This window comes from Copadichromis virginalis, linkage group LG3, assembly GCF_057382275.1.
Source record: "Copadichromis virginalis isolate Kocher_CV1m ecotype Utaka linkage group LG3, C_Virginalis_male_GT1.1, whole genome shotgun sequence".
Lineage (NCBI taxonomy): Eukaryota > Metazoa > Chordata > Actinopteri > Cichliformes > Cichlidae > Copadichromis > Copadichromis virginalis.
In genome coordinates this window covers 5,671,452-5,698,023 of record NC_140620.1, presented here as the reverse complement: position 1 = coordinate 5,698,023, position 26,572 = coordinate 5,671,452, and the positions used below count along the sequence as shown (strand labels likewise).

Genomic DNA, 26,572 nt, shown 5'->3' with positions numbered 1-26,572 from the left:
GCAAAATCATTGAAATCATTTATTAAACAAATGAGTGCATCAAAAATAAGAGTGGAGCTGCAATGAAAGAGAAGTGAACTTTCTTCAGTCAACACAAAGTTTTCCCTGACAGGTGACATTTAATTAAAGTGACTTTATCACCACACACACATTCAGAGGCAGTCTACAGGAGCAGAGCTGCAGCTATTCAGCAAATGTCTCCCTGCAATCCTCACTGCAACACCTACATGTGAAAATGAAACCACCTCTACTGTTCACACATGAAACGTCGTGTGAAGAACCAGTTTTCCTCACATCTCTGTTTTAGTAACTCTGAAGTCTGAACTTTGGATTTTTGCATCCTGTTTGTACTGATAACTGTCAGTGGATTATTTTGATCCCAAAGAAATCTTTAACACACATGTAGTGATGGGACGTGTGCACTGAAACAATGGTTAGGAAACAGAAATCGCCTGAGAATCTGCTCATGTTTAAGATTTCTTCTTTACAAACATTTTCTATGGCTGTTCCCAGTATGACCAGTGATACAAAGCATGGGAAATGGGGATTAGTTCATTCAGACAAATACACTTTTTAAAATGTAAAAATAAAGAAATGAATCAATAAAATAAAAAGTCAAAGAAATAAAAAATAAGGGTCTGAGGCGTCTGTCTCACTGTATCCATGGCAACAATTGACTTTCTGTTCCTTCATATCAGAACCACATCTTTGAAATCAAAACATTTAAGATTCAAATTCAATCATAGATGTGTTCAATTAGATATTAAATGAAGCAGTGCAATGTTTGTATCACTATCCAAGTTTGAACTCTAAGTAGAAGATTTAAAAAAGCAACACACACACACACACACACACACACACACACACACACACACACACACACACACACAGTATGCAGACATGATTTAGCTGATGATAATATAACGACTGCACAGACCCGTGGGATGATTCATGTCCTTTTTCTTACTCTATGCAATGATGAACTTCTTGCTTCAGGACCTTCTTGATGAATTTGTTTTCTAATCCACAGTTTTCTACCTGATCTGTGTGTTTGAAGTAAAATGTGTTGCTTCAAATGTAAAAGTTAAACAGACAGAAAGCATCAACGTGGACTTCAATCAGTGTTTTGTGTTCATACAGGTCAGCTGTTGCACACAGAGCTCCTGGATTTACACTGTGCCCTGGTTCCTGTGTTTCTGTATGTAGTTTAGTCTAAAGTGGATCCTCCTCATGCACAGACTGAATTATCTGTTCAACAATCAGCATTTCTGATTCATGGATTTCATTTGTCTTTGCTAGTTTTGACTGAGATTTTAACATATCTGTGGTGGCATCTGTTCAGTGTTATGGAAGTTTTACAGCACTAATCTCACTTCACTGCTTTCTTTCATTTGCGCAACATCTCTAAAGTTAGAAATATCCTGTCTCAGAGTGATGCTGAAAAACTAGTTCATGCATTTATTACTTCCAGGCTGGACGACTGTAATTCATTATTATCAGGATGTCCTAAAAACTCCCTGAAAAGCCTTCAACTGATCCAAAATGCTGCAGCAAGAGTCCTGACAGGGACTAGAAAGAGAGAGCAGATTTCTCCTGTTTTGGCTTCCTGTTAAATTCAGAATTCAAAATCCTGCTCCTCACATACAAGGTCTTAAATAATCAGGCCCCATCTTATCTTAATGACCTTGTAGTACCATATCACCCTATTAGAGCACTTCGCTCTCGCTCTGCAGGCCTACTTGTTGTTCCTAGAGTATTTAAAAGTAGAATGGGAGGCAGAGCCTTCAGTTTTCAGGCCCCTCTTCTGTGGAACCAGCTTCCAGTTTGGATTCGGGAGACAGACACTATCTGTACTTTTAAGATTAGGCTTAAAACTTTCCTTTTTGCTAAAGCATATAGTTAGGGCTGGACCAGGTGACCCTGAATCCTCCCTTAGTTATGCTGCAATAGATGTAGGCTGCTGGGGGATTCCCATGATCCATTGAGTTTTTCCTTTCCAGTCACCTTTCTCACTCACTATGTATTAATAGACCTCTCTGCATTGAATCATATCTGTTATTAACCTCTGTCTCTCTTCCACAGCGTGTCTTTATCCTGTCTTCCTTCTCTCACCCCAACCGGTCGCAGCAGATGGCCCCGCCCCTCCCTGAGCCTGGTTCTGCTGGAGGTTTCTTCCTGTTAAAAGGGAGTTTTTCCTTCCCACTGTCGTCATAGTGCTGCTCATAGGGGGTCATATGATTGTAGTTTTTTTTCTATGTATCTACTGTACAATATAAAGCGCCTTGAGGCGACTGCTGTTGTGATTTGGTGCTGTATAAATAAAATTGAATTGAATTGAAGAATTTTATAATGAACTATTTACAGGTGTATACAGACGGGTCGAAAGATCCCAAACCTGAAGCAACAAGTGTAGCAGTGGTAATTCTGCAGTTAAGGCTCAAGATTGCAAAAACAACATCAAATCTTCTGAGTATATATGCAGTTGAGTTATATGTCACACTGTTGGCTTTAGAATGGGTGGAAGACAGCAGAATTTCAAAAGTAATAATATGTAGTGATTCATTGTCAGCATTGAAAGTAAATTTGTATGACGTCCTTTTGCTCATCATAGAGTGTCTGAAGAAAATAAACATATAGTGATAATGTGGACTCCAGCTCATAGAGGTATTGTGGGTAATGAAAGAGCAGATTGGCTAAAGCAGCTGTTAAAAAAGTAGACATAGATGTGCAGATACCATTGTTGAAATCTGAGGGAAAAGAATAGTTTGGCCACAAAGTAAGAACTTCTGGAGAATGGCATGGGATAATGGAACAAAAGGGAGACATGGGGTACAAAACACAATAGAAGTTAAGAGGAGTAGTGGGTTAAATAGGCAGCAGGAGAATACAAACAGGTCATTGCTTTCTGAATGGTTCTCTTTTTATGATGGGGAAACATCCGACTGGGTTATGTGATGGTGTAATGCTGTGGAGACGGTTGAACATGTGGTTATTAGTTGAAGTATAGAAGTCAAAGGAGAGTGTTGAGGGTGGGAACTGGTGGTGAAATGAAACTTACGTTTGGAAAAAGTGGTTAATCAGTTAAGTCCTGATGAGGTGAAAGGAGTGGTTTTTCATTTTTGAGAAATACTGATCTTATCAAGAGGATCTGAGGATCTGGAAGAGAAGTAAGAGTAAAAGCCAGGAGATGGCAGTAGTGCAACATCTTTGGATGCAAGCTGCTGTTAAAAATGACAGAAGAAGAAGTTTGCTTGATCGTTCCTCAGCTCGTCTGTGTGAAGCTGAGTGTAAAGAGGCTCCTGCTGTTAGAGAAACACTCTGACTGTTTCACAGAGTCAGACATGTTCAGACTCAATCTCAGTCAGAAACTCAGCATCACATTGATGAAGCTGCAGATTAATTGAGGTTAATTTCTGATTCATTTCTTTGCTGCCAGCTGAAATTTAAATGTAATTTAAAAGAAGGATTGAAGGTTATTGAACCCAAAGATTTCACATGAACGTGTATGAATTGTATGATATGTCTCTTCTATTTTTCTATGATCATATTTTGATGTTGATTGTGATTGGTTTCATTTGTTTCTTCGTTGGTTGTAGTGTTTTAATGTTTAGATTGTCTTTTGTTCCATGTTGTAATTGTGTATAAAGTTTGATTTGAATGACAGTTACACTCAAATGCTTTCAGTGTTGCTGTGTTGAGTGTTTGCATGTTTAATGTTTGTATGGAAGACACAGAAAGACATGTGACTAAAGAAATCTGTGCTAGAGGGACTTTTTAAATAAATAGTAGAAAACGAAACAGATGTTGAATTCTTTAGAGAATTTTCTAAAAATCTTTTTCTTTCTAAACAGAAATGTTTGACATGGAAGCTGTTTCTACAGGATCCTGATGGACACTCAGAGGTTTAGAAAATGTTCTCATTAGTTGTTTACAGCAGAATATCAACCGATGTGAACCAAAACTACAGAAATGCACAAGTGGTGTGTGAGACTAGAAATGATAGAATCAGTGCTGCTGATTTCATTACTCTGAACTTTTAAAGGCAGGTTTTGTATCTGAGAGCAGGGACACTTGCTGTGTTCAGTGACTGTAAGTTCAGGCTACCCTTGATTTAGTTGCTAGATGTTTTTAAACTGTGTTTATTTTATAAGGCTCATTAAAAGCCATCTGAACTAGAGATGGACCGAGCCGATGTTGCATATCGGTATCAGTCCGATACTGACCTAAATTACTGGATCGGATATAAGTAATAAATAAAGATGTAATCCGATCTACTAAATATCACAAAAGCTCCTCAGAAAACTTGCGACATGGCGTAACCCAACACATGACCACATAGGAGCAGTATGTGAGCTGCTGACATCAGCTCACCTGTTGCAGTATGTGACCTTCTCTTAGTGTCATTAGTCTTTTATGCAGCTCCACCAGCTCATCCAGGTAAACCTGAAAAGCACACAGCAAACATGGCTGTCATGATGTAGCAGTGGCTGATGGTAACAAACCCCAAGACATAACAACACTTTCTATATTTCAGAATATTTACTAGTCTACTCCACATTACACGCACTGTTTCTAAAAACCAAAGACACTCGTTCTCACCTTATCACACTCCATGCTTTTGTCTTGCTTGCTCTGCTTGGTGGGACTTTTTACTTCCACTATCTGACAGACAGAAGAGCAAAGAGTCACCCAGGGTCACGCACACACCTGGATACTGTGGCTTTCAATCATGCTGCTCTAAGACATAAGCCAGTATATTACTGATATGATTACCTGGTTATTAGTAGACTTTAATAAGGGCGGGGCCTCACTGCACGACAGCGGGGAATGGGAGGAGCTGTCACTTCTGCTGCCATCACTTAAACTAATCCTAAGTGTGAAGTCACAAAGAATAAAGACATTAAAACTGTTGTCTCAGCTGTTAGCTAAAAACCGCTAACAATGAAAAATCCCCCATCTGAGAGAGTGGGGACGAAGGACGGTCTTTAACAGGAAGATGACTCTCGCAGAATCAGTGTCAGGGAGGGGCCTGCTAGATCAGGGGTGTCCAACTCCAGGCCTCGAGGGCCGGTGTCCTGCAGGTTTTAGATCTCACCCTGGGTCAACACACCTGAATCACATGATTAGTTCATTACCAGCCTCTGGAGAGCATCAAGACATCATGAGGAGGTCATTTATCCATTTGAATCAGCTGTGTTGGATCAAGGACACATCTAAAACCTGCAGGACACCGGCCATCGAGGCCTGGAATTGCCCACCCCTGGCATAGATGATAGAAAACCGGTCAACTGTTGGAGACGGAGACGATCTGGTTAAGTTATGCTTTTTGGCCAAGGTTGACGGCACGCCTCCACCAACAGGATGGTGGAGAGAGTTGGAAAGAGCTTACATGAAATACTTGAAAAGTTAGTAAAAGGCACGTTGAAAGAACCTTTAGAAACTGTCACAAGCAATTTTAACCAAGATTTAAATAGCGGCTCTTCATCATTTTACAGGTTTGTTGTTAAAGGCTGGCTCTACTGCACAAACATGTGAGATACAAAGTAGCCCTCATAATAGCAATATCCTGGTTAGAAGGAATTCATTACCAATGTCTGCACACAGCTCTATGAAACTAAACTAGTGTGCGGTTCAGCCATTCGAAAAGCTGCCCTCGGGTTACTAACCTGTGCTGGTGGTGTGTGAGGTGTGCTGCTCGATCCGTGTCTGAATCCACGTCGTCGTTGTCGTCCTCTGAATCGTCGTCGTCGTCCGAGTGCAGATCCTGCATCACTGACTGCAGCGGGCCAAGCACTGAGTGGAACAGTTCAATAAAGCCTCAGTCATTGCAGTTTAAACCTCAGGAATACAAGCAGAAAGCTGCAGATTGTGACGTTGGTACTGTAAAGCTCAGCAAATGTGGTGATCTGACTTTCAAAGGGAACATGCACACATCTCGAACTCTACATAGCTGACTTACAGCTCTGGTTTTCAATTGTTCTCATTGCTCAGGAAAACAACATGATTCTTTCATGTTCTTCAATCTCAAAATGATTTCGCAGCCTCTCTTACGACGTCTTCAACTTTCTGAACCGACTCAAAGTAAAAGTTTATAAACCAGGGCTGTGCCCGTTTGTTTACAGGCTCAAAGTGATACTTTAAGAAGATTTGTGGTAATAATGTTTCTGATCATTTACACAAAAAGATATTTTCTGCAGCATTTCTAAGTTTGATTAAATGAAGGGCATCCCATGATTGCTTCCAATGAGCTACTGTCACTGATGACACAGCGCCGTTTGCAGCAGCGTGAAAGTGGCACGGCACTGCAACACAGAATAAGTCAAATGTAGTACAGAAACAGGGTTGGTGTTAGTCGTAGTTTGGCCTGGAAACTTTTGTTAAACAGTAACTAAAGTAACTTAACCTTGTGACTCTTTAGGAACCTGCACAATATTTTCACAATAAAACTGAAGACTCTCTTCTACCTGGGATGTTGGGTCATGCGTTGAGCTTTTTAACCTGCTGCTTTGGTCTTGCACCATGTACTGTATCAGTAACTTTCATCCACTGTTTGCTCTTCCTGTCACATGACGTCCTTCAGCCACACTTGGTGGAGTCATTTGTTTACATTTGGGTCACATGACACCAGCAGCTAATATCTCCCCACACACAGCCTGACTGTAGCGCACAGTTTTTTCACCTGAAGGGCTGAAACAGGTTCTTGCATATGTTGCAGAGCACTGTGATTGTTGGAGGTTCCTGAAGTTGCTCCACTGCAGACTGACACATGTGGCTCTCACTCCCAGACATGCCCAGGCTTGTCTCTTAATTACATGCACTAGGGACCATAACCACCTGGTGTTGCTATAGCAATGATATCTCAGTACGACAGTTTTGTATCACGTAAGAATTTGTACCAGTATGATTGCAGACAATATGATATACACAGACTCTGGTCCACCCACTTCCAACAATGGGCAATAGCTGAGCCCTGGCTGAGGAGAGGCATGGTCCGAGCTACTAGTAAGCTAACATAAACGAACCAACCCAGTGACATCACATGCTGATGTCGGTAAACGTGTTATATAAACTTAAACTTTAAGCACTTACTTCTTAAATCGAGCTGCACAGACAGCGTTACCTTTGAGAGCAGGGCTCAGTGGTGTAAATTAGCCTTCATACATGTAGCGTTTCATGTCCACTTTAATGATAACAGCTAATTATCTCAAATCGTGAGCATGTTAAATTCCCACCAAGCAGGTTAACGATTATGGTAACTGTGTAACACTTCAGTTTTCTTTACATTGGAGTTTTGCTGAGTGCTGTGCATTGTTGTGAATGTCAGCTACATGTGTCGTAGTGAGGAAAGAGGTTGTGTGTCTGCCTGTGTGCAGGGGTGCTGCGTGTCAGCTGGAGGCGGTGAAACAACACTGTTCAATATCGATCCTGCTGCTAAGGAGCGTTTAATCCAAACAGTGTAGCAACCTTATGACAACCATACCACAGTCTCTACAGGGCACACAATAAGTGTTAGGCTACCACTGTGTACTTGGTGTTACGCTTGCATGACAACAGACTGTTGGACGCATCATTTTGCTTTCTTTGATTTCTACCAGTGAGTGTGATAAGTTTATGTCAGCTGGACCTAAAGTGATGTTAAAAACACTGTTTAAGCTTCACACTGCCAGACTGAATACTTCCACCTGTGTAACATAACAGTTGGACTCACTATAGTCTCGTCACATCCTGACATCACCCCAGCCCTGTCCTCTGTGCATCGTGGAAAGTGACGATGGGAAAACATTCAGACACTTTGTGCTCACGTTAGTTTTCCTCTCCCAGATTCTCCCAACAAGCAGCTGAAGATCTATTAGGATAATTGTTGTTATCACAGTTAATATTCCAGATTTATCTGATTACATCTCAACACCCCACCACCCACCCCCCTTTGTCCTGTGCTGTTGTTGATTTGTTGAAAAGAAAAGTCATTAAAAAGTGAATTCAATTCTTCTACGGTGCTGCTGAGCACACGCATGTGTGCGAGGCGGCTGTTTGCTGGTTTGCTGAATGGCACTGAACACATGTGCCTGCACAGTTTAAATCATTTGCTCAGGATTATGTTTAATTTCACGTGGCACTCGTGATATAAATCTAATCACGAAAACAAACAAATCAAAGCGGTGCAGTTTATTGGTTACATCGCTTTGACTGCACGAAGTGTCACGTATGATGTTAGTGTCACTAACAAACAGCACAAACTAAACTTTGTAACTTGTGTGCACGGTCCAAGTCGGTTACCTTGTCGTTTGTGGGGTGTGGGAGCAAAGCTTGAACTGGAGCTGGAACCCGCTGGACTGGGCTGCTCAGACTGGGAGGAAGAAGAGAAACAGGCAGCGATTTTCAACAAATACAAACATAAAACAAACGAGGCTGCAGAGAGCACTGGATGTCTTTTTCCAACTAATGTCAGAACTATCTGTCCTGACATTAGTTGGAGAAAGAAGAGCTCCAACAGGAGCCTGGTTTCATAGTGCCATCCATCGTCTGTTGGGTCGGCAAAGCATCAAGAGAAAATTAGATTTCTGTGTAAATGTTCAAGGTTGAAGCAGTACCTTTTATAACAGCACACACAGTTCACATGAAACAGTGTGTGCTGACATTTCCATACAGTCCTTCCCTTCATGTCCATGTTTGTGTTTGACACGTCTGTAGTTTGGATTCATAAAAGCCAAAAATGAAAATCGTTCTTTTAAACCCTTTCTTGAAGCAGCATCTGCCCACAGGCAGCAGAGGCTCACACAGCCCAGAGTGAGGATGTTTGACTCTTTCAGATTGACTGAGATGTGGACTTAAACAATGACAGTGCACGTTTAAACGTGTTTCAATGTACATGCACAGATACATAAGGAAACCTTCACAGTGCAAAACATGGTGAGGAGAAACGTGAGAGAAAGAGCGCACAGCTGCTCTGCTGGTTTACAGGCTTCTTCAAAGTGTCATAAATCTGACCGGCACTCCTGTTTACGGCTTTTGTTCTCCTTTACTCCAAGTAAGCAAACCCAATCACATCAAGAGACAATAAACCGACAGCACATCCAGGAAACTGTCTGACGGTCTAGTTTAGAAACCACGGGGAACAAAGTGGGAAAAGTTGATGCCTGCAGCCGCTCTCACATCCACAGCTCGCAGCGCTCTGCCTCAGCTCTGCTCCTCACGCTCGAACCATCCGATTCATCTGCTCTGGATTTCCTCTGATTAGTTCCCAACAATGGGTTCAGCTACGGTTCCCCCGCTGCTCTGCACAGCGAGCAACCCGCTCGCTCCTCCACGCGTCCACTGTCACAGATCAATATCCCATCTGTGATCTGTTCAGCCTACAATAATGAATCCCGCTAACCTGCAAAGCTAATGACAACAGATGGCTGGCACTCATTTCAGTTTGAAAATAAGAGTGAGAGGATTGTCCACAGCAGCAGACGACATCACTCTCATGAAGAGCAAACAAATCTGGGATGTGATTAAAACAGCTGAATGTAGAAAAACACTGCACAGACTCAGGATAACATGAATACTGTCATTCAAAATAAAGATATTATTTTTATCATGTTTGAATTTTTAGACACTCTTACATAATTAAATGTTCTTCGTGCTGTGTGATGGTGATGAGTGGACACTTAAATCAAATAGATGATAAACTTTCTTTTACTAAATTTATCTGTCACCAGAACGTCACCAGTGTGACATCGTCAGCATCCTGAGACACCAGCATCTCTGTGGGGTCCTGACCATCCAGCACAAAGCGCCTCGACGATGCGGCGCCATGGAAATAAAACTGATTGGTTTTAAACAGACGTGTGCTGGTCGGAGGCCACACCCAGTTTCCCTTCCTTCATGTCATCACCTCGTCCGCGTTTCCTTCTCTGCCGTTTTTATCCGAGCACTCGCTCCCAAACTCTGAGATCAAAGATGAAGCAATGGGAGTGCTGGGCTGTGTCGCCTCAGGCCCACCAGGGTTGCTAGCCTGGGCACAATCAAATGCCTGGAATTTGTCAGCCCACATGCTTTTTACAACCAGTAGCAGCAGCAGCCCCCACCCCAAAGCTACTTCCATGACAAAAACACAGGTTTCGGTGCCACTCTGTGAGAACTCCTTTGACTAACCACGCGGCAGAGAACGATGCATGAAAGAGCTGCACTTCATACAATCACTGACAACAGAAATAAAAACTGCTGCAGAAAGAAATGCTGTGAAGCACAAACACGCAGCCATTTGATTCTTTCAAAGCTAAAAGAATTAAAGAGGAGCTGTGCTATTTACGGCCCTCGTTTCTCCTCAGGTGCCGTAAAACCATAAATCTTTCTCGTCTGTGATTTGGCTTTAAAACTTCTTTATGGGGAGGCTCTCTGCAAACCAGTGTGGGCATGGCAACAAGGTCAAATGTCAGCCTGTTCATGAGGCTGCAGCATTTTCCTAATTTGGCTCACGGGTTTGAAGAAGACGCAGACACTCTGTTAGACACTCGACATCATCATCAGCTGTTTGCTCCCAAACCAATCAATGAGCAGACGAACGCACCAGAACTTCCACCAGGTTTACTGGTGGAAGTTACCAGTAGATGAGCTCATTCCCAGCTGTAACGACAGTAAAGCGTCACGTTTACTCACATCCGATCTGGCAGACTGGTCCTCCATATCAGAGTCATTAGCGTCGACCAGGTCCTGGAATGGCGGCAGCGTGGACACGCTCCTGAGGTCTGCATCCTCGCTTTCTGCTCGTAGCTTACTGCTGTGCAGCTGCGATCTGTCTCTCAGTAGTTTCTTATCCAAACACGGACCGTCCAACTCTGAAATCTGCATTTCCGAGGAATTCACAAACCCCTTTTTGCATCTTTTGGTCCCGTGATCGTCACCTTCGAGGCCGGACAAGCGCTTGTTTAACCTCGACGCATGAGTTATCCCCTCAGTCCTACGCTCCTTAGACAAAGACTTGGGCTGCTTGAAGCCCATCTTAGGATTGATCTCTCTAAGTGGCTGGTTCTCTTTGGGTTTCCTGGAAGATTCTTTGGGGGCTTTTCCGGGTTCCCAGCCCGAGTCCCTGAAGGCACTTTTGGGGTCTTTTAAATCTTTTGGGGTCTTGTCTATATGGTCCTTAAATGGCTTGTGGAGTTTGGAGATGCTGCTGTTGTCAGAGCTGGTGGTTGTGGCCATGATGAGGAAAGTGTTTCCTGTAGAGCCATCCTGCAGATTGAAACAAACACAGGAGATCAGATAGTAGCGTCGGATATTTAAGTAGCTGGAGATGAAAAGTGACATCAAGCAAAACAATAACAGAAGAGAAAGAAAGACTGAAGCTACACGGGAAAAACACGTAAAGCTCAGAGTGTTCAGGCACAAGGCAAAGGGAAGCTCCTCGCGCTGTCAGGGCGCTAATGAGACCATACCGCTGTCAGCTGATACAGTATCGAACACGCCACCGATTTTACAAGCAAAGATGTTTTTAAAGGTGCCGTGGACATGAAACCCACTCAGTCCACACATGCAAAGACATCATACACGTGCACATATTAAGTTATGCATAGTAATGAAAAACAATGCAGGGAAAAGTGCTGAACACACTAACTGAAACTTGTACAAAAACCTTTATTGATAGTACAGCTTCAAGACGCCTCCTTTATGAAGGAAGCAGTCACACTGCTCAGGTGTGGTTTCGTCCCAGTCTGTGGGATCATAATCTGAACAGGTGATTGGCTCTAATCCTGTCCCTCACGCTGATGTTGAAACCAAAGCTGATTGGGCGAAACAAAAACACAAAGTGTGGAACAGATCAGCTGATTCTGTTTGCTAATGTGTTGCTAATATCTTTCTACATTTTCTTAGTTTAAACCAAGTTTTTCTGAGTAAATATGAGTTCTAAATCAGTGCATTCTGTTTTTATTTACATTTCACGCAGTGTCCCAATATTGGCTGACAAACACTGCAATGATCAACTGTACAGCGAAACACTGATGCTGTATTACTGTAAAACACTAAATATCTGTTTCTTTGTCCACAAACATCCACACGGGTAAATCTTCGGCCCCTGACATTCTGATGTACGTCAGATATTATAAAGTGGATCCAAACAATCTCAGAAAAATGAGGGACGTTCCTGGCCACTCATTTCTAAGCCGACTAAACGAGGAAAGCCAAACGGCTGCTGTGAAACTAAGAAACACTGCAACACACTGTGGGTTCAGTTTGAGGGCTGTATAATGGACAAACACTGTAAATGCTGCTCAGCTGTGTGGCGTCTCACATCGTGCATGATGAACACGTTATCCTCCAACACCAGACTAAACCCAGAACAGAAACAGGTAACCTGATGGTAACCCTCAGCTGCATCAGAGGCTCCAAACTAACCTGCTGAGGTTGGTTTTAACAGCAGTTGTTCTGGTTTCATGTTCCAGCTATAAAAACATGATTTTGATATCAAGCCATCTTAATTTTAAACTTACCACATACACTGATGTACTCATGCATATACACACAACGGACGATGACATCTTTGCTGCTGAGGAATTATTTTCCCTTTTTCCAATTTTCAAAGTGTTTAAAAAAATGTTTAAAACGTTAAAAAGAAAATATTTCAAACATTAAAGCACAACATTGGTTACTAGTAACCAAAATAACACAGGTGGCATAAAAACACTGATTTGAACATTTGTGACCCACCTGTGGAAGACTGTAGGGTCCAGTCTCTCATCTAAAGGTTAAATATGATGTGAAGATAACTTTCTACTAAAGATGTTCATGCACTATTAAATATGACAAAACGAATACACTGTGGCACATTGTGCTGTGCATTATTAATGATGCACATTGATGCAATTCATAGAAACCATAAATGATCATCCATTTCCTCTGACGGGTCGTTGCATTAAAATAAATATATCAATAATGACTTTGGTTTGCAGAGCGCCTCACATGAAACCCAAGGACGTGCTAGAAACAGTATAAATGAAAATATAGTGAAGAAGCCCACAGCTCCCTCACAACAACCGCCTTCTTCAGTTTATCCAAGGAAACATAGAGACATTCCCAAGCCAGCCGAGAAGCAACCTCTCCTGGGACCGCCTCCCAGAAGGCCACGCCCTGAACACCTCACCCCGGCGACAGCTGACTCAAATGGTAAATGGCCTGTATTTATATAGCGCTGTACAGTATATCCTATAATAACAGATACAGAGAAAACTCTTATCCACATACAACACCATCTCAGTTCTGTTCACCACAGCTCAATTATACACATTATGACATAATCATTTTGCCTAGCAACAAGCTTTTAGCATATATAAACTTTACCACCATAATATTATTTATTGATTGATTTTTTTTACTTTTTTAATTAAGTATATCAACTAACAATATTGTAGTTTTAGTGATTCATCTAAAACAAAATAAATAAATTAGTACCAAACACCGGTGCACCCTGGGAGAGGCTCCAGGCCCCGACAGGCCAAAGCGTTTAGTGCAGTACAAGCAGGAATCACCCTGAGGTTTAAAAAACATATTTCATGCTTGTGCTACAACTTTTTTGCAGCAGCTGGTCTTTGCTGCAAAACGAGCGACCTTTGTAGCAGCGGTGCTATAAGCTAACAAGGTAAAGAGCAGAGACACTGACCTTGGACGCAGTAAAGCCTTTGCTTTTCTTTGTGTCAGAGCTGTTGGGAAGTGTTGCCAGCTTGAGGTGGGAGCCAAACAGGGAGGTTGAGCCCTCCTGCATTATCATCACCTGCCAAAGGAAAATCAGCAGCTTAAATGAGCAGAGTTCTTTGCTTTCAGTAAATGTAGAGTGTTCAGTCTCTACCAGGACAGCTGATAATGAATCAGTCATTTACTGAGTAATATCACTGTGTTTGTAGAGTCAAGTACCAGAAAAGAGGACATCAGTAAAGAATGTTCAGCTTTACTGTCAAGCAGCTTGTGTGAGCACTTTGTACATATTTGTTCTATATTACATCGATTTCATCCCAGTCATCCCAGTGACATCAGTGCCTCACATGCACATGTAACTGACTTGGCTCAAACCCATTCCCATAAAAAAAACTGCATCAAAAACAATCAAAGAAAGAACAACAAAGGATTACTGGCTGCACTCGAGGTTCACCTGAAGCACAACAAGTGAGCACCGCTCCAACTGCAACTCCAATCCCCAAACGTTTGATCGAATGCTTATATAGGTCATCATGTGCTACCACATGCCCCTCTTCATGAAACGCCTCACGTGGTCTGAAATCTTACTCAAGAACAGAACCCGATTCCTGCCTAGCCTAAACATTTAGCTAATTACGGCTAATCATGAAGTGGACCTGCTGTCATCTTAGGTCGCAGTGCAGGGGCGGGGCCGGTGTCCTGCAGGTTACAGAGCGCAACCTGGGTCAACACACCTGAATCACATGACTAGCTCATTACCAGGCCTCTGGAGAACTTCAGGACATGTTGAGGAGGTAAATAAACTGGATTAAAATGAAGTCAGTGCACATGAAAGTCCCAGTGAGGGAATTGAAAAGCTTAGCAAAGGATGGCAAGTTAAAGATGTGTTTATTGAACTCATTATAAACACTTTATCAACATTTTAACAACATAAACCGTTGTTCCACGATTTCTGGCACAGCTTTAAAAAGAAACACATACTTTATGTTTAGCAACAGCGTTTGATTTTCGTACTGCACATTATAGCAAACATGTCCACTTTGGTCCTGTCCATACACAACCACAGGTTTGTGACTTTGTAAAGCTCAACTGTGCTGCTCTGTTATTTTTGGCAAACTCCAGGAAGACAGTCGCACTATGTTAACGTAGATGTAAACGCTCCAGACAAGAAAACAACCAAAACCTCTGCTGGTGTGGAGCAGCAGGGCCGTACATACACTGCCCCGTGAACGCCGTGTTTCCATGACTGCAGGCGTCTTATGTGGATCTGACAGTCGTTCAAGTGCACAATTTAGTAACGGGACACATTTGAAACAACTGGTTTTGACTGAAATCCCTTACATTAAAGTGCTACAACAAAGTTCAACATCTGCAGCAACAATAGCTGCTACATTGTGTCATTGCTGAGGTGGTAACAGTAACAGGGAGGAGGAGTCATGAGCTACAAGCCTGTTAGAAATCTTACCTTTGAGTCTTCTGAACTTCTTTTGTGAGGATTTCGTTGCTGTGAAGGACAACAGAAGAACAGGGTGACAATCTTGGTAAACAGAAAAATACAAACTATTCATTACTATTCATATCTCACATATGCAGGGTAAACTAGTTCAGCCATTGACTGTCCAGACTGACTGTAGCACTTCAGCCCACTGTGGGGCCAATCAGAGGCTCCAGACATGTCAAATAAAGTGAATCAATACTGAAGTGCAGTTTTAAAACCCTCAGATTTACTGAGGAACGTAAACTTATGTCATTGCTGTAAAGACTATACACATATACTCCACACATACTACATCCATGATATAAAGCGACAGCCCAGGATGGACCTGGTCTGTCACGCCCTCGTGCCTACCCCTCCAGCTTTCAGTAACTTCCTACGAAACTCCTCTGTTGGATTGTTGAAGGTGAGCTTCTCACAGCGGAGGTGATTGACGGGCGGGTGACCTTCCAGGTGGAGGAACAAGTCATAATCAAAGCGAACTTTCTTCGGTTCTTCCTACGGAGAAGTGGAAGGAAAACCACGAAAGGGACAAACAATAAAAACCCGTCATGCAGCACGTTACCCACATCATGCTCTGTTTTTGACTGCATCATTTAATTAGATTCAATTCAATTTTATTTACACAGCATCAAATCACAGCAAAAGTCACCTGAAGGTGCTTTATATTGGACAGTAGATACAGAGAAAAGCCCAACAATCACATGACCCCCTATGAGCAGCACTTTGGCGACAGTGGGAAGGAAAAACTCCCTTTTAACAGGAGGGGCGGGGCCATCTGCTGTGACCGGACTACCTTATTCAGATCCCAAACACCCTCTGAAGCCTGAACCATGAAATAACAGACAGAATATTTTTTTTAATTAATTAATTTAAATTTAAATTTCATATAAACCCTTCATTTTGATTGAATTTGCTACATCTGGCAAAAATGTGTTGTGCAATTTATTTACTTTCTTCAGGGGAAAATAAATAAATCACACTGATTATGTACAAGAACTGTATTTGTTAAATATGATACACGAGGCACTAAGTAAGTACCACAGTAACACAGCAAACTCAAGTCCTGATTGTAATTAAAAAAATAAGTTGAGAAATTTAAGGCAGCTTTCAAATGAACATCCATGTTTTTGCTGGGTTAAGATCAACTTTGATTTTTTGCTTTTGGACTTACTTTTATTATTTTTACTGGCTTTTTTAGTTTGAATCACCATTTGATGAAATGATGACAGTTTGGGTTGAGACGACCTTTGCTCAGGAGTCAGCATCTGTTAGATGTGTTCGAAAGGCTCTCTGCTAGAAAACGTCAAAGAAAATAGAGCCAGTGGAACCAGTGGAACCAGTAACAAGCTAAAACTCTGGAACAAATGCTGCTTCTGAATTTTGCACCAATAACCAATAATGGAGCTCTTCCAGCACTACAAAATGCACCTTTCTCTCCACTGGATGTGCCAGTTCATGGCTCTGACCCAGTATCTGTGTGGGGTCGTTTAATTTAAATCTCTGCATTCATGACCTACGTTACCAGGTGTCGTCACCCAAAGAGAGAACCAGTTCATCCAGCCTTTACCCTCACATGGCAAAGGTGGCATCGCCTTTAGGCCCAGCTGTGTGTGTGACCTGCTGCTTTGTTAGAGCTGCACACACACCTCTGAGTATGGTAGGCCAGTTTTTTCTCTTTTCCAGCAAAAACACTTTCAAGAGAGCACAACTGAATCACGCGTACACTCCTTCAGTAACGTCGCTGCAGAAGCTTCCACATAATACATAAAATGTTGCAACAGCTTGAAAAGACGTGACTCTTGATAGAAAAATGAAAACAGCTCTGAATGGACACATTTGACAATCAGCCTCTCCAAAGCTGCAGTTCAGGAACGACCTGGTGCAAACCCGACACATGTTCAGAGCATACACAAAAACCCCTTCATGGTTTAGAGGTTCAGGGTCTTACAACAATAGTGCATTACCCACAGACACAAACCCTGGCAGCTGAGTGCTGCTTGTTAAATGTACCTTGTTTCTGAAATAAACTTCGATGGGCAAGATGAAGCCTGCGTATCCAGATTCCTCCACTTTGTACGGTGGATCCTTGCACACTGAAAGAGAAAACTGCTGTTAGACTTCAGCACCAGGAGGCTGACAGTTCACAAAGCTTGCTTTAAATTCATGCAGTTACATGAAATGCAGAGCAGCGCTGAGTGTGCTGCAGCCATCTGGTTGGGTTGCTGGGAGACGGCCGCTCTGACAAACACAAAAAACTCAACCATTACATAAATCACATCCCCTCCACACCTGAACCAGGTGACAGGACTGTATTAAGACTGTTGCTTCATTTATTGTGTCATTAAACACACTAATCCTGCAGCTGTGTTCTCATGAGACCTCATTAACTCAATTTCTGCAGCCTACTCTGATGCATCGATACAGAGAGCGGGCGTCCATTAGAGCCAAAGCCTTAAACACACACGACAAGGCCAAGACGTCCACGCATGCTCGTAGAGGAGCACACGGATCACAGCGGATCCCTCCTGAGTCACAAACTGTACCAATGCAGGAAATGTACTAATTAAGTTACGTGTGCTTATTGAACAAAGGAAGCTTTGCTTAATTCTCAAATATTGTCCGTTTGACACATCACAGCATGCAGCTACGATGGTGATGCGTGTGAATGTGTAGAAATGCTGTACGGATGGATGAGAGTAGAGAAGGACGACATCTTTCTCACATCGTCCCTCTGCTGCCTCCAACATCTTCGTTCCTGAAAATCACATCTTTTCAAATTATTGTTGTTAATAAGTTACAAACTATTTTACTTACTGGTCACGGATCTAATCCAGTAGTCTAGAACTATATCTGTCCATGTATTCATACTATGACAGCAGTGGCACCTCTCAGTGTCCTTGTATACACAGCTATGTGCTCAGTTTGAAAATCCTACATGTGCTCAGGTTTCAGTGGTTTAGGTTGAAAAAGCAGCCATGACCTGATGGAGCACATAATGGTTGTTGTGAAACGTTAGCTTCATGCTTTTCAGGATTTTTTTTCCTTCCACACTTTTAAATCTGCAGCTGTTTGACAAAATTAAATGTCACAGCCTTTGTTACCCTCAAAATGAACCAGGATCCTTATTTTAGGACAGATGTGTCATAGACACTAGGCTTGTAACAATACTACAGTTTCAGTTTTAATACCAATACCCAGAAAAATAGCATGGTGAAGAGTATAACTGCATCCTACACCAACAGAAGTAATGGTGAAGACTTTATCTTGAAAATGTCAAGTTGTTACCTTTCAACTAATTCTTTCAAATATAAAGTTGATTTAAATAAAATCAATCCTGGTGGCCTGCAGCGCTCCCCCTCAGCCAAAGACACGAATTTAAAAATCAGAGCTGATTTTCAGAGATGTTGTCCTCCAACCACGAGGTCAGCGGGATTCAAACTCATCTGAGATTTTCAGCAGATACACCTCTGGTATCAAGTTGAAAATCTTAGGTGACCTCCTCCTTGAGTTATCACATTCACAAGACTTTACAAATCCTTGATCCCGACCTTGACGCTGAGCTCTTTAGAAGAGCACCTATGGCATGAACTTCCCAACCCTACATCCCCTCATTCTTGATGTATCACATCTGGACAAAGTGTGGTATTAGCTGTGTTGAAATGAAGAAGACAGAAAACAGAGTGCTTACTGTGAACGCTCACACCGCTCACTGCCTGGATTTCCAAACTGACCTTTCAGGCAGCTCTTTACATCCTGGTAATTGCTAATAGTTAAACAGCAATGCTGACATGTGCTCCTGCCAGGTTAATATTTATGATAATTTCTTAATACTTTAATACTAGTGAAATGCAAGCTTCACTGATCTCTGGAGATTCCTCTGAAAGGACTGTTCGGTGTTAAAGACAGCTGTTAGCTGCATGCCTGACTTACTGCAGCAGTGCCATGTGAAAACAGCACTGTTTGTATTGATGTTCTTGCAAATATGTACCATTGGAGTCAGTGATTAACATCTGAGTGTCTATTTTTTGACAGCCCTAATAGAGACATTGCTTATGTTTAGAGAACGCAGGGACTGATGTAGACCCCAAAAACACGTCCCCACAGTGAAACGAGGGCGTGGGAGTATTAGGCTGTGGGTATGCTTCAGTCCATCTGGAACTGGAAATCTTGTCAAGGTGGAAGGAATTATCAAGAAAGACACACATGTGATAGTTTGGAAAGAAAAGATCAAGCAGCCAAACCTGGATCTAAGTAATCGCTTTGTCACATTTTCCTTTGTCTGAAAACGCCTGCGTCTCATCTGTTTGTGGGTTTATATTGGTGCTAATGTGGGACCCTTACATTCATACATCCCTGTAAAGAGGCACTTTGACGTTCAATCACTGTTGCTCTACTAGAGACAGTGCTATTAAAACTGTTCCAAAGTACTGACTAAGCCAATCTCAAAGAGCAAGGGCCGACCAAAGCTGCACATCAGCATGAAGCTATGGTCCAGCAGGCAACAGTTGCTCCTGTTCTCGGATGAACGCTACAAAAAGCTGAGCAAAAGCATTCTTCTTATGTCATGGTGAATCTGATTAGTGCTTATTTATGCACAGACAACACTAATTCATCATGATATTCACCGCAGGTGATGAAGAGTGTCTGTGGTTGACTGAGCAGAGCACCCAACAACAACCCTGCACTCCCCCACCCTACACGACCTCTCCTGACTCTACATCACACTAATCAGGTAACAGCAAGACCCTTCGACAAAATGAGGTCAACATTAAGCTCCTGAGCAGCAAGAGCAGAGCAGGGATGAACGCACACGCTAAAGTTTGTGTTGGAGGTCAGTTAGGCCGTACGGGTGGAGAGCCTCAGCAAGTTAAAGGTTAGCATCCTCCTCGCTGCTCGTCGTACCTCTCCCACCCCGCTAGCACACATGCTAATGCAGGTCACATACAGAAGCAGGCTGCATACACACTATATCACATATGTCAGCCTGTTAAGATACACACACCTCCACAGAAACGCACTGAAAGAAACTCCTGATCAAAGGTCTGAGACTAACAGCACACACAGCAGGGTGAAACTTCCACACCTCACCTATAAAACCACCACAGAAGTGTTGGATGCTCAGTGAGCTCCGGGGTGGCAAACTTTAATTCTTGCAAAAGGTTGATCAATTTCCTATTATTTGATCTGATTTTATTAGCGTCAACATCATCAACATGTTTGATGAAGAGCAAACATGATGCAGACGATGTAGGACAACTCGAACATGCCTGAGAAGGACCGTTTACGAAGTTTGGATGAACCTTCAGAGTCGTAAACTGAAATCACAGCAGAGAACACTCAGATCTGATTTATGACAACATCTGCATATCATAATAATGATAACGAAAGTAGCTCCTCAGACGTGTAACTGATGAGTCCGATGAAGAAGGAAGTAATAATGGAGCACATTATGATTCTTTACGTCCAATAAAAGCTGCCAAACCAGTGTTAGAACGAATCTAACATTACGAGAACCATCGAGAAAAAGTGAACAGCAGAAAGAGACAGCAGGTTGGTCACATCAGCTCCAGTCGGTGCTGCTCCTCGATATTAATGTTTTCCATGGGGGGGAATAAAGGATATGCAGGGTGTGATTGAGGTGGGTGATCTGCTGCACCCTCAAACGAAGCAGCCACAAGAAGAAGAAGACGAAGAAGACGAAGAAGAAGAGTGGTTTATTTGTACAGCACCAACGCGCAGTCGATTTAATGTGCTTCATATTTTAGGGTAAAGTTCCAACAGACAATCTACGCACGTGGAAACCAAACTACACCACCATCAGAGGTGGGCTTCAGGTGTGCACCAGTACTTCCTGAAACTATTGGCCTCCTGTTACCTCACGAGGTAAGACATGCTGCACTACATCTGCTTACTAGCTATCATGTACTGGATATAACGTCCCAGTATGGAGAGTATGGCTACAACAATGACTTATTATTCAGACTTATGGATATATTCATGTCAAAAAGGTTAACAAGTAATAATAAATGAATGCATAGGCTTTCACAGGTTTCAGGCCCTAATAAAACTCCACCAGCAGGCCACGAGTCTCAGAGCGAGTCCTGACTCAGGCCTCGGAGCTTTGTTGTGGGGAGGGACTGTAAAGAAAGACAAATGTTTTATGGTAAGGCCAACTGAGAGGAGTGAAAGAGCTTTCAACAGACACCCCAAATAAATCAAGCTTCAATAAACCACTTCCTCAAACTTCCTTTCATTGATTGAACCGAGGAAGAGTTGGCATTTACAGCCCAGTTCCTGTTCCTTGGAGGTGGCCGCCTTGTTTATCGGCACCTCCTCCTAACCCCATGCTTTCTTGTAAACAACAGCAGCCAGCCTGGAGCTTTCTTTGTGTTTCACCTTCATGAGTGGGAAGCATTTTTGAGGAATCAAGGAACAATACCGGCAAAATCCCGAAGCCCTTCAGTTTCTCAGAGCTTATTTATTTTTCCTCCACGTTACAAACTACACGTTTCACACAGTTTTCAGGGAGATGAACCATTTTTTTTTATCTTCCAACTTTCCATAAAAGTGACAATTCTCTGAAATATCAAACACCTCTGAAGAGATTCCCTCCATCTGTAGATTAAACGGCACTACAGAATCCAAATGAGGTGCTTAAGCAGCACGAGCCTCTGCTGCCAAAAACAGCACCGCCTTCGCTGCTTCCTAACAACGTCTTTACCTCCATTTGTTCAGACAGCTTTGCCATTTGGCTGTCACCATGGAAACACCTCCATGCTGGCCTGCTAACTAAACAGCAGCAATGATGAAGCGCAACGGCGGCTTTACTCGCCGACTCGGGGAGCTTCGCCGAGCTACACACCCAATCGTTTGGAGAGTGAGAAGAAGTTAGACATGCGCCATCTTTTGGCGTTCTCGCTCTGACTCCCTTCGATGTTTGGATTGATAAGAAAACACTGATGTGCTGACATATGAAGAAGACTATATTGAGAGCACTTAGGATCTGAGATCTTATCAGTGGACCTAGTTTGGTTTGGTATTGCTACACAAGCCAATAAAGACCAGCTGACAACTGTAAACAGCAGCAGAGCTACAGGACTGATGTTCAGCACCTTCTACATTTTTTAGCGTCCCGACAGACCCCAGATATGTCCAGGTGGACATACAAAGCTTATATTTCATTTGACAAGCCAAGTGAAATGGAGACATGTTAAAAGGACGTCCACGTCCATTTAGTCCCCCCCACCTCCAAACCCTCTGGTTTCCAAGGCTACAGTTTATAACCATCTGTAGTAAATACTGCTGCAAAGGTTATCGTATAAATCAGCACACGACCTGCTGCCATTAAAGCAAACTGTTAGTCCTCACTTCAGTTTGTAATTTTAATATCTGCTCGTGACGTCTTTAAATGTCTCTGTTTTATTTCAGTGTGTAGGTGGAGCTTGTGTGGCTGTTTCAGTTAAACTGGAAAGGAACCATGTCAAGAAAAACAGCTGAGCTCAGATCTTTGTGCGAAGCACACAACGTCCAGGTGCAACAACATGTGCTGGTGACTGATCTCTTAGTTGATTAAACAAGGAAAACATTAGACTAACCAACTAGTGTAAAACTAGGAAATACTCAGGTATAAAGTTCAGTTTGAGAACAGTTTAAAGGAAAATGTCAAAAATGAATTATAGGCCAGTCAGTGAGCCATCGGGGGGCAGATTAAACTGGAGCAGCAGATCCTGGAAGTCATGTAAGCTGTGAGGCAAGGCCTCCTTGGACTGGACTTGTTTGTCCAACACGCCCCACAGATGCTCGACTGAACTGATATCTGTGGAATCTGAAGCCCAACTCAACACCTTAGACTTGTCCCAGTTGTTCCAGTTTGTGCTACTCAAAGAAGGCACCTTCTCCCACTTCTCCATCATCCTGTCCTGATGCTCAGGTGTCCACTGGTGACCCTTTTGGCAGTAGACGGGGGTCAGCGTGGACATCCTTACTGCTGTGCAGCTCCATGTGCAACAAACTGCGACACGCTGTGTGTTCTGACACGTTTCTATCAGAACCAGCATCAACCTTTTCACCAGTGTGAGCTTCAGTAAGTCACCTGTTGGACTGGCACACACAGGTCAGTCTTTGCACCCCACTGGTTTACTAACACTAACCCTACCTTCATTAGATCACTTTTGATAGATACTGACCAGTGCAGCCTGGGAACATCCCATAGGAGCTGAAGGTTTAGAGATGCAGTAACACAATCTTAAACCCTTATGCTTGCTCATGTTTCCTGCTATTAAAGAGAAAACCTTCACATGCTCCCTGATCTATGCCACTCACCAACAGGTGCATTGATGAAGAGATGACCAGCGCCATCACCTCACCCGTCAGTGGTGGATTTCCATATTACCACACTAAGCCTTCTTTTCCACAGTGGCTCTAGTGTGTAGGGCTGTGTCAGCTGGGTGCCGTGTTTCATTAACAGTTAATCTTGTACTTGTACTCCTCTAAAAACTCAACTGTGTGTCACTCCAAGCAGATGATGTCTGCCACTGCTGAACAGGTTGTCAGGATACTACAATTTCAAACTCAGTACTGACACCACAGGGTCGATTCTGACCCCCTCCTGCAACAACACGTGGTGAAGAAGTTGTACCTTCAAAACATTAACTTGTTCATTTTTCAACAAATTTTCCCAGTTATATGTTAGCTTTAACAAAATAACTATTGAAGCTTAAAGGTTTTATTTATTTTACATAATTTCATTACAGATTATTGCGGTAAAATATATTTCAGGATCTACTAATGAACAATGGGCGCAAACAAACAACGCTTTACCATCTACATGACTGAATTATTGTAGAAGAAGAACATAATTAAAATGAGTTTGAATTGGGGTCGGGCGACTGGATGAATATTTCGACTATCGCCGATAGGCTGAGCATACTCAGCCGGATGTACTTTGCTTGTACTACACTGATTACATTGCTCTGCAATCAAAAAGTCTGTGGACGCACGAATTTATCGCCCATCGCCGATTATTGGACTGATGATTGTCGGTTGGAAAATTTTTACATATCGCCCAACTTTAGTCTGAATAAAGTCTCTCATTTGTTTCCTAAAATAAAAATAATGATTAAAAAATTTAGACAAAGTACGTGTTATGTATTTAGGATGAGTACAGGATAAGATAACAAAGTTAAATACATTTAGAAGACTATATATTACTTATACTTATATTATATAAGATTATATCATACAGTTTTGGTTTGATTACAGACCAATTTTTCTAATAATTTCATTATTATTATCATCATCATCAGTAGTAGTAGTAGTAGTAGTAGTAGTAGTATCTGTGTGGCCACCAGTATTGTTTTAGATCAGGGGTGTCAAACATAAGGCCCGGGGACCAGGATCGGTCTAGCAAAGACTTCAGTCTGACCCACTGGACAGCTGTAAACACTGTGAAGGCGTAAACTTGGCATTTTTCTCTACATTTTACAGCTTTTTCCGATAGATAAAGGGCACTGATACTACACTAACATAATAAAACAACAGAGAAACTGTTAAATCTGATAACTGTGTAAATTAAAAATGTCCAGTTTTAGATTTATAGGTCAGTAAGTGAGCTACCAGAACTTTACTAATTTATCTGAGACATTTTCTTAGAATTTAATTCCAAAGAGTCACGCTGACAGATTTCTTTCTTTATCATGTAGAAAAGTTGAGACGTCCTGTTTTCCTTATTCTAAGATACCTCGGAGTCTAACTTCTTTGCACTGACACAAAGGGGAGTTTCACTGATCTGGCCCAGGATAAAGGTGGGCTGTATGAGCTAAATAAGTTCAACATTACTGATCATCCTTACTGTCTGTGGAGCTATGTGATGAACACTGGGTGGACAGTCTGAAGGTTAACTGTGGGCTTCTCCAAGGTTAGTTGTTTACACTGGTTTGTACTGGTCTGGGAAACGTTTGGAAATTCATAAATGAATGTATGACACACTAAACTATTTATACTTAAATAAAGTTTTGTATGTAGTAATATTATTGTGTCTATTACAGCTACTAATGTTATACTAATTACTACTGCTGCTATAAATAAAAAAGATGCATGTAGACACAGACTTCACCTGATTATATGATTATTGCCATCATTGTTATTACTGTTTTATAATAACCCGAAGCACCAGCCTGCACCTCTTCACTCACTAATTTGTGTTGTCTGTTGTTATTTATGTGATTATTTGTGTCAAAACATGAAAAGTGAAACGACACCAGGACGTAACATTACACAGACAACAAGACAGAAAGGACTTTAAGTGAGAACCTGACTCTGCCAACGCTGCACTACAGGTGTGAAATAAATGCACGCACATGAAGAAACAACACACATTAAAAGTATACATATACACACACACACACACACACACACATATATGTATATATGTGTGTGTGTGTTTGATCAATTACAGATGTGAAGCCCTTAACCTCCACCCCTCCACACAAAGCACCAGGGCAGCTCTCCTCACCTCGCTTTGGTTTCGGGAAGCTTTCGTGCAGATGAAAAACCACTTTCTCCACAAAGTGCTGGATGTTGCTGTGCTCTGGTCCTCGCACAAACACCATCCAGTCGTGGGTGAACCCTTCCACCGTGGCTTTCTTTCTGACCTGGGCACGATGACCAAGTTCCAGTTTCACCTGCACAGCACCCTGCAAAGCACAAAGACGCAGGGTTAGCGTTACTAAAGACGGGTCACGGGTCCATGTTTCATGCAGGTGTTTGTTCCTGAAACACTGCAGTCTGCTGCTGTCCAACAACGTCTGTTTCCTCTCAGCTGAAGCAACAGGTACACGCTTACACACGACGAGCTTCAACCTTCGTGTGTCCTGCGCTTTGTTTCCTGAGCTAACGTTACACAACTGTTAAACCGTAACATCGTAAGAATAAAGAGCAAACTTCTCAACAAAGTTGGCATGTCTGCGTTACCGGCCCAGCGACTCCTCTCACTGACTACAGCCGCTCTCCAACACTCTATCGGCGCATTAGCCAAAACGTTTTGGGGGTTTCTCCCGAAAGATTTTCCTCTGTCTGTCTCTGAGGGGAATTTAACATCTCTATTATTTCATGTGGTAGCGGCGCGCTAAGTAGCAGTACAGCCCGAAAACCCTTGTTGCAGAAAAACCCACGGACCCCTCCGGTGTGCCATAAATGTCCACGCGTATAGTGTTTAAACCCGAGCCGGGAACAGCAAAGCACCGTGAGCAGCTACTTACCGAGCTGGCCATAGCTGAGGCCGAGCCTTCCTGTTATTTCATGGAGACTTCGTTTTATATTAAATGAGAGGTGAGTGCAGTTTGCCTATGACGGCCGACATGGTTTCTTAGGGACTCAACTCAGACCCAAGACTTTGAAAGGTTC

At 42.4% G+C, this 26,572-nt stretch overlaps 2 protein-coding genes across 2 annotated transcripts in view; one reads left to right on the top strand and one right to left on the bottom strand.

Moving 5' to 3' along the window:
• LOC146712423 (ribonuclease inhibitor-like) overlaps positions 1–26,572 on the top strand; it is a 121,125-nt gene that overhangs the window by 9,411 nt on the left and 85,142 nt on the right. The gene's annotated exons all lie outside the window — the stretch shown is intronic.
• LOC146712427 (protein AF-9-like) lies at positions 1,959–26,572 on the bottom strand. Its single transcript, XM_085442689.1, has 13 exons — positions 26,428–26,572; positions 25,683–25,863; positions 17,180–17,262; positions 15,521–15,664; positions 15,137–15,175; positions 13,640–13,750; positions 10,645–11,217; positions 8,278–8,347; positions 5,667–5,793; positions 4,774–4,870; positions 4,600–4,662; positions 4,372–4,443; positions 1,959–3,156 (listed from the first exon to the last, which is right to left on the bottom strand). The coding sequence occupies exons 1-13, from the start codon at positions 26,437–26,439 to the stop codon at positions 3,139–3,141; spliced, it is 1,590 nt and encodes a 529-aa protein (XP_085298815.1). The 5' UTR covers positions 26,440–26,572; the 3' UTR covers positions 1,959–3,138.

Coding starts and splice junctions, on each gene's coding strand:
- LOC146712427 (XM_085442689.1), bottom strand. Junction 11,218..13,639: donor AAGGCTTTACTGCGTCCAAG/GTCAGTGTCTCT, acceptor TTCAATCTGCAG/GATGGCTCTACAGGAAACAC. Junction 8,348..10,644: donor ACCAGTCTGCCAGATCGGAT/GTGAGTAAACGT, acceptor TCTTCCTCCCAG/TCTGAGCAGCCCAGTCCAGC.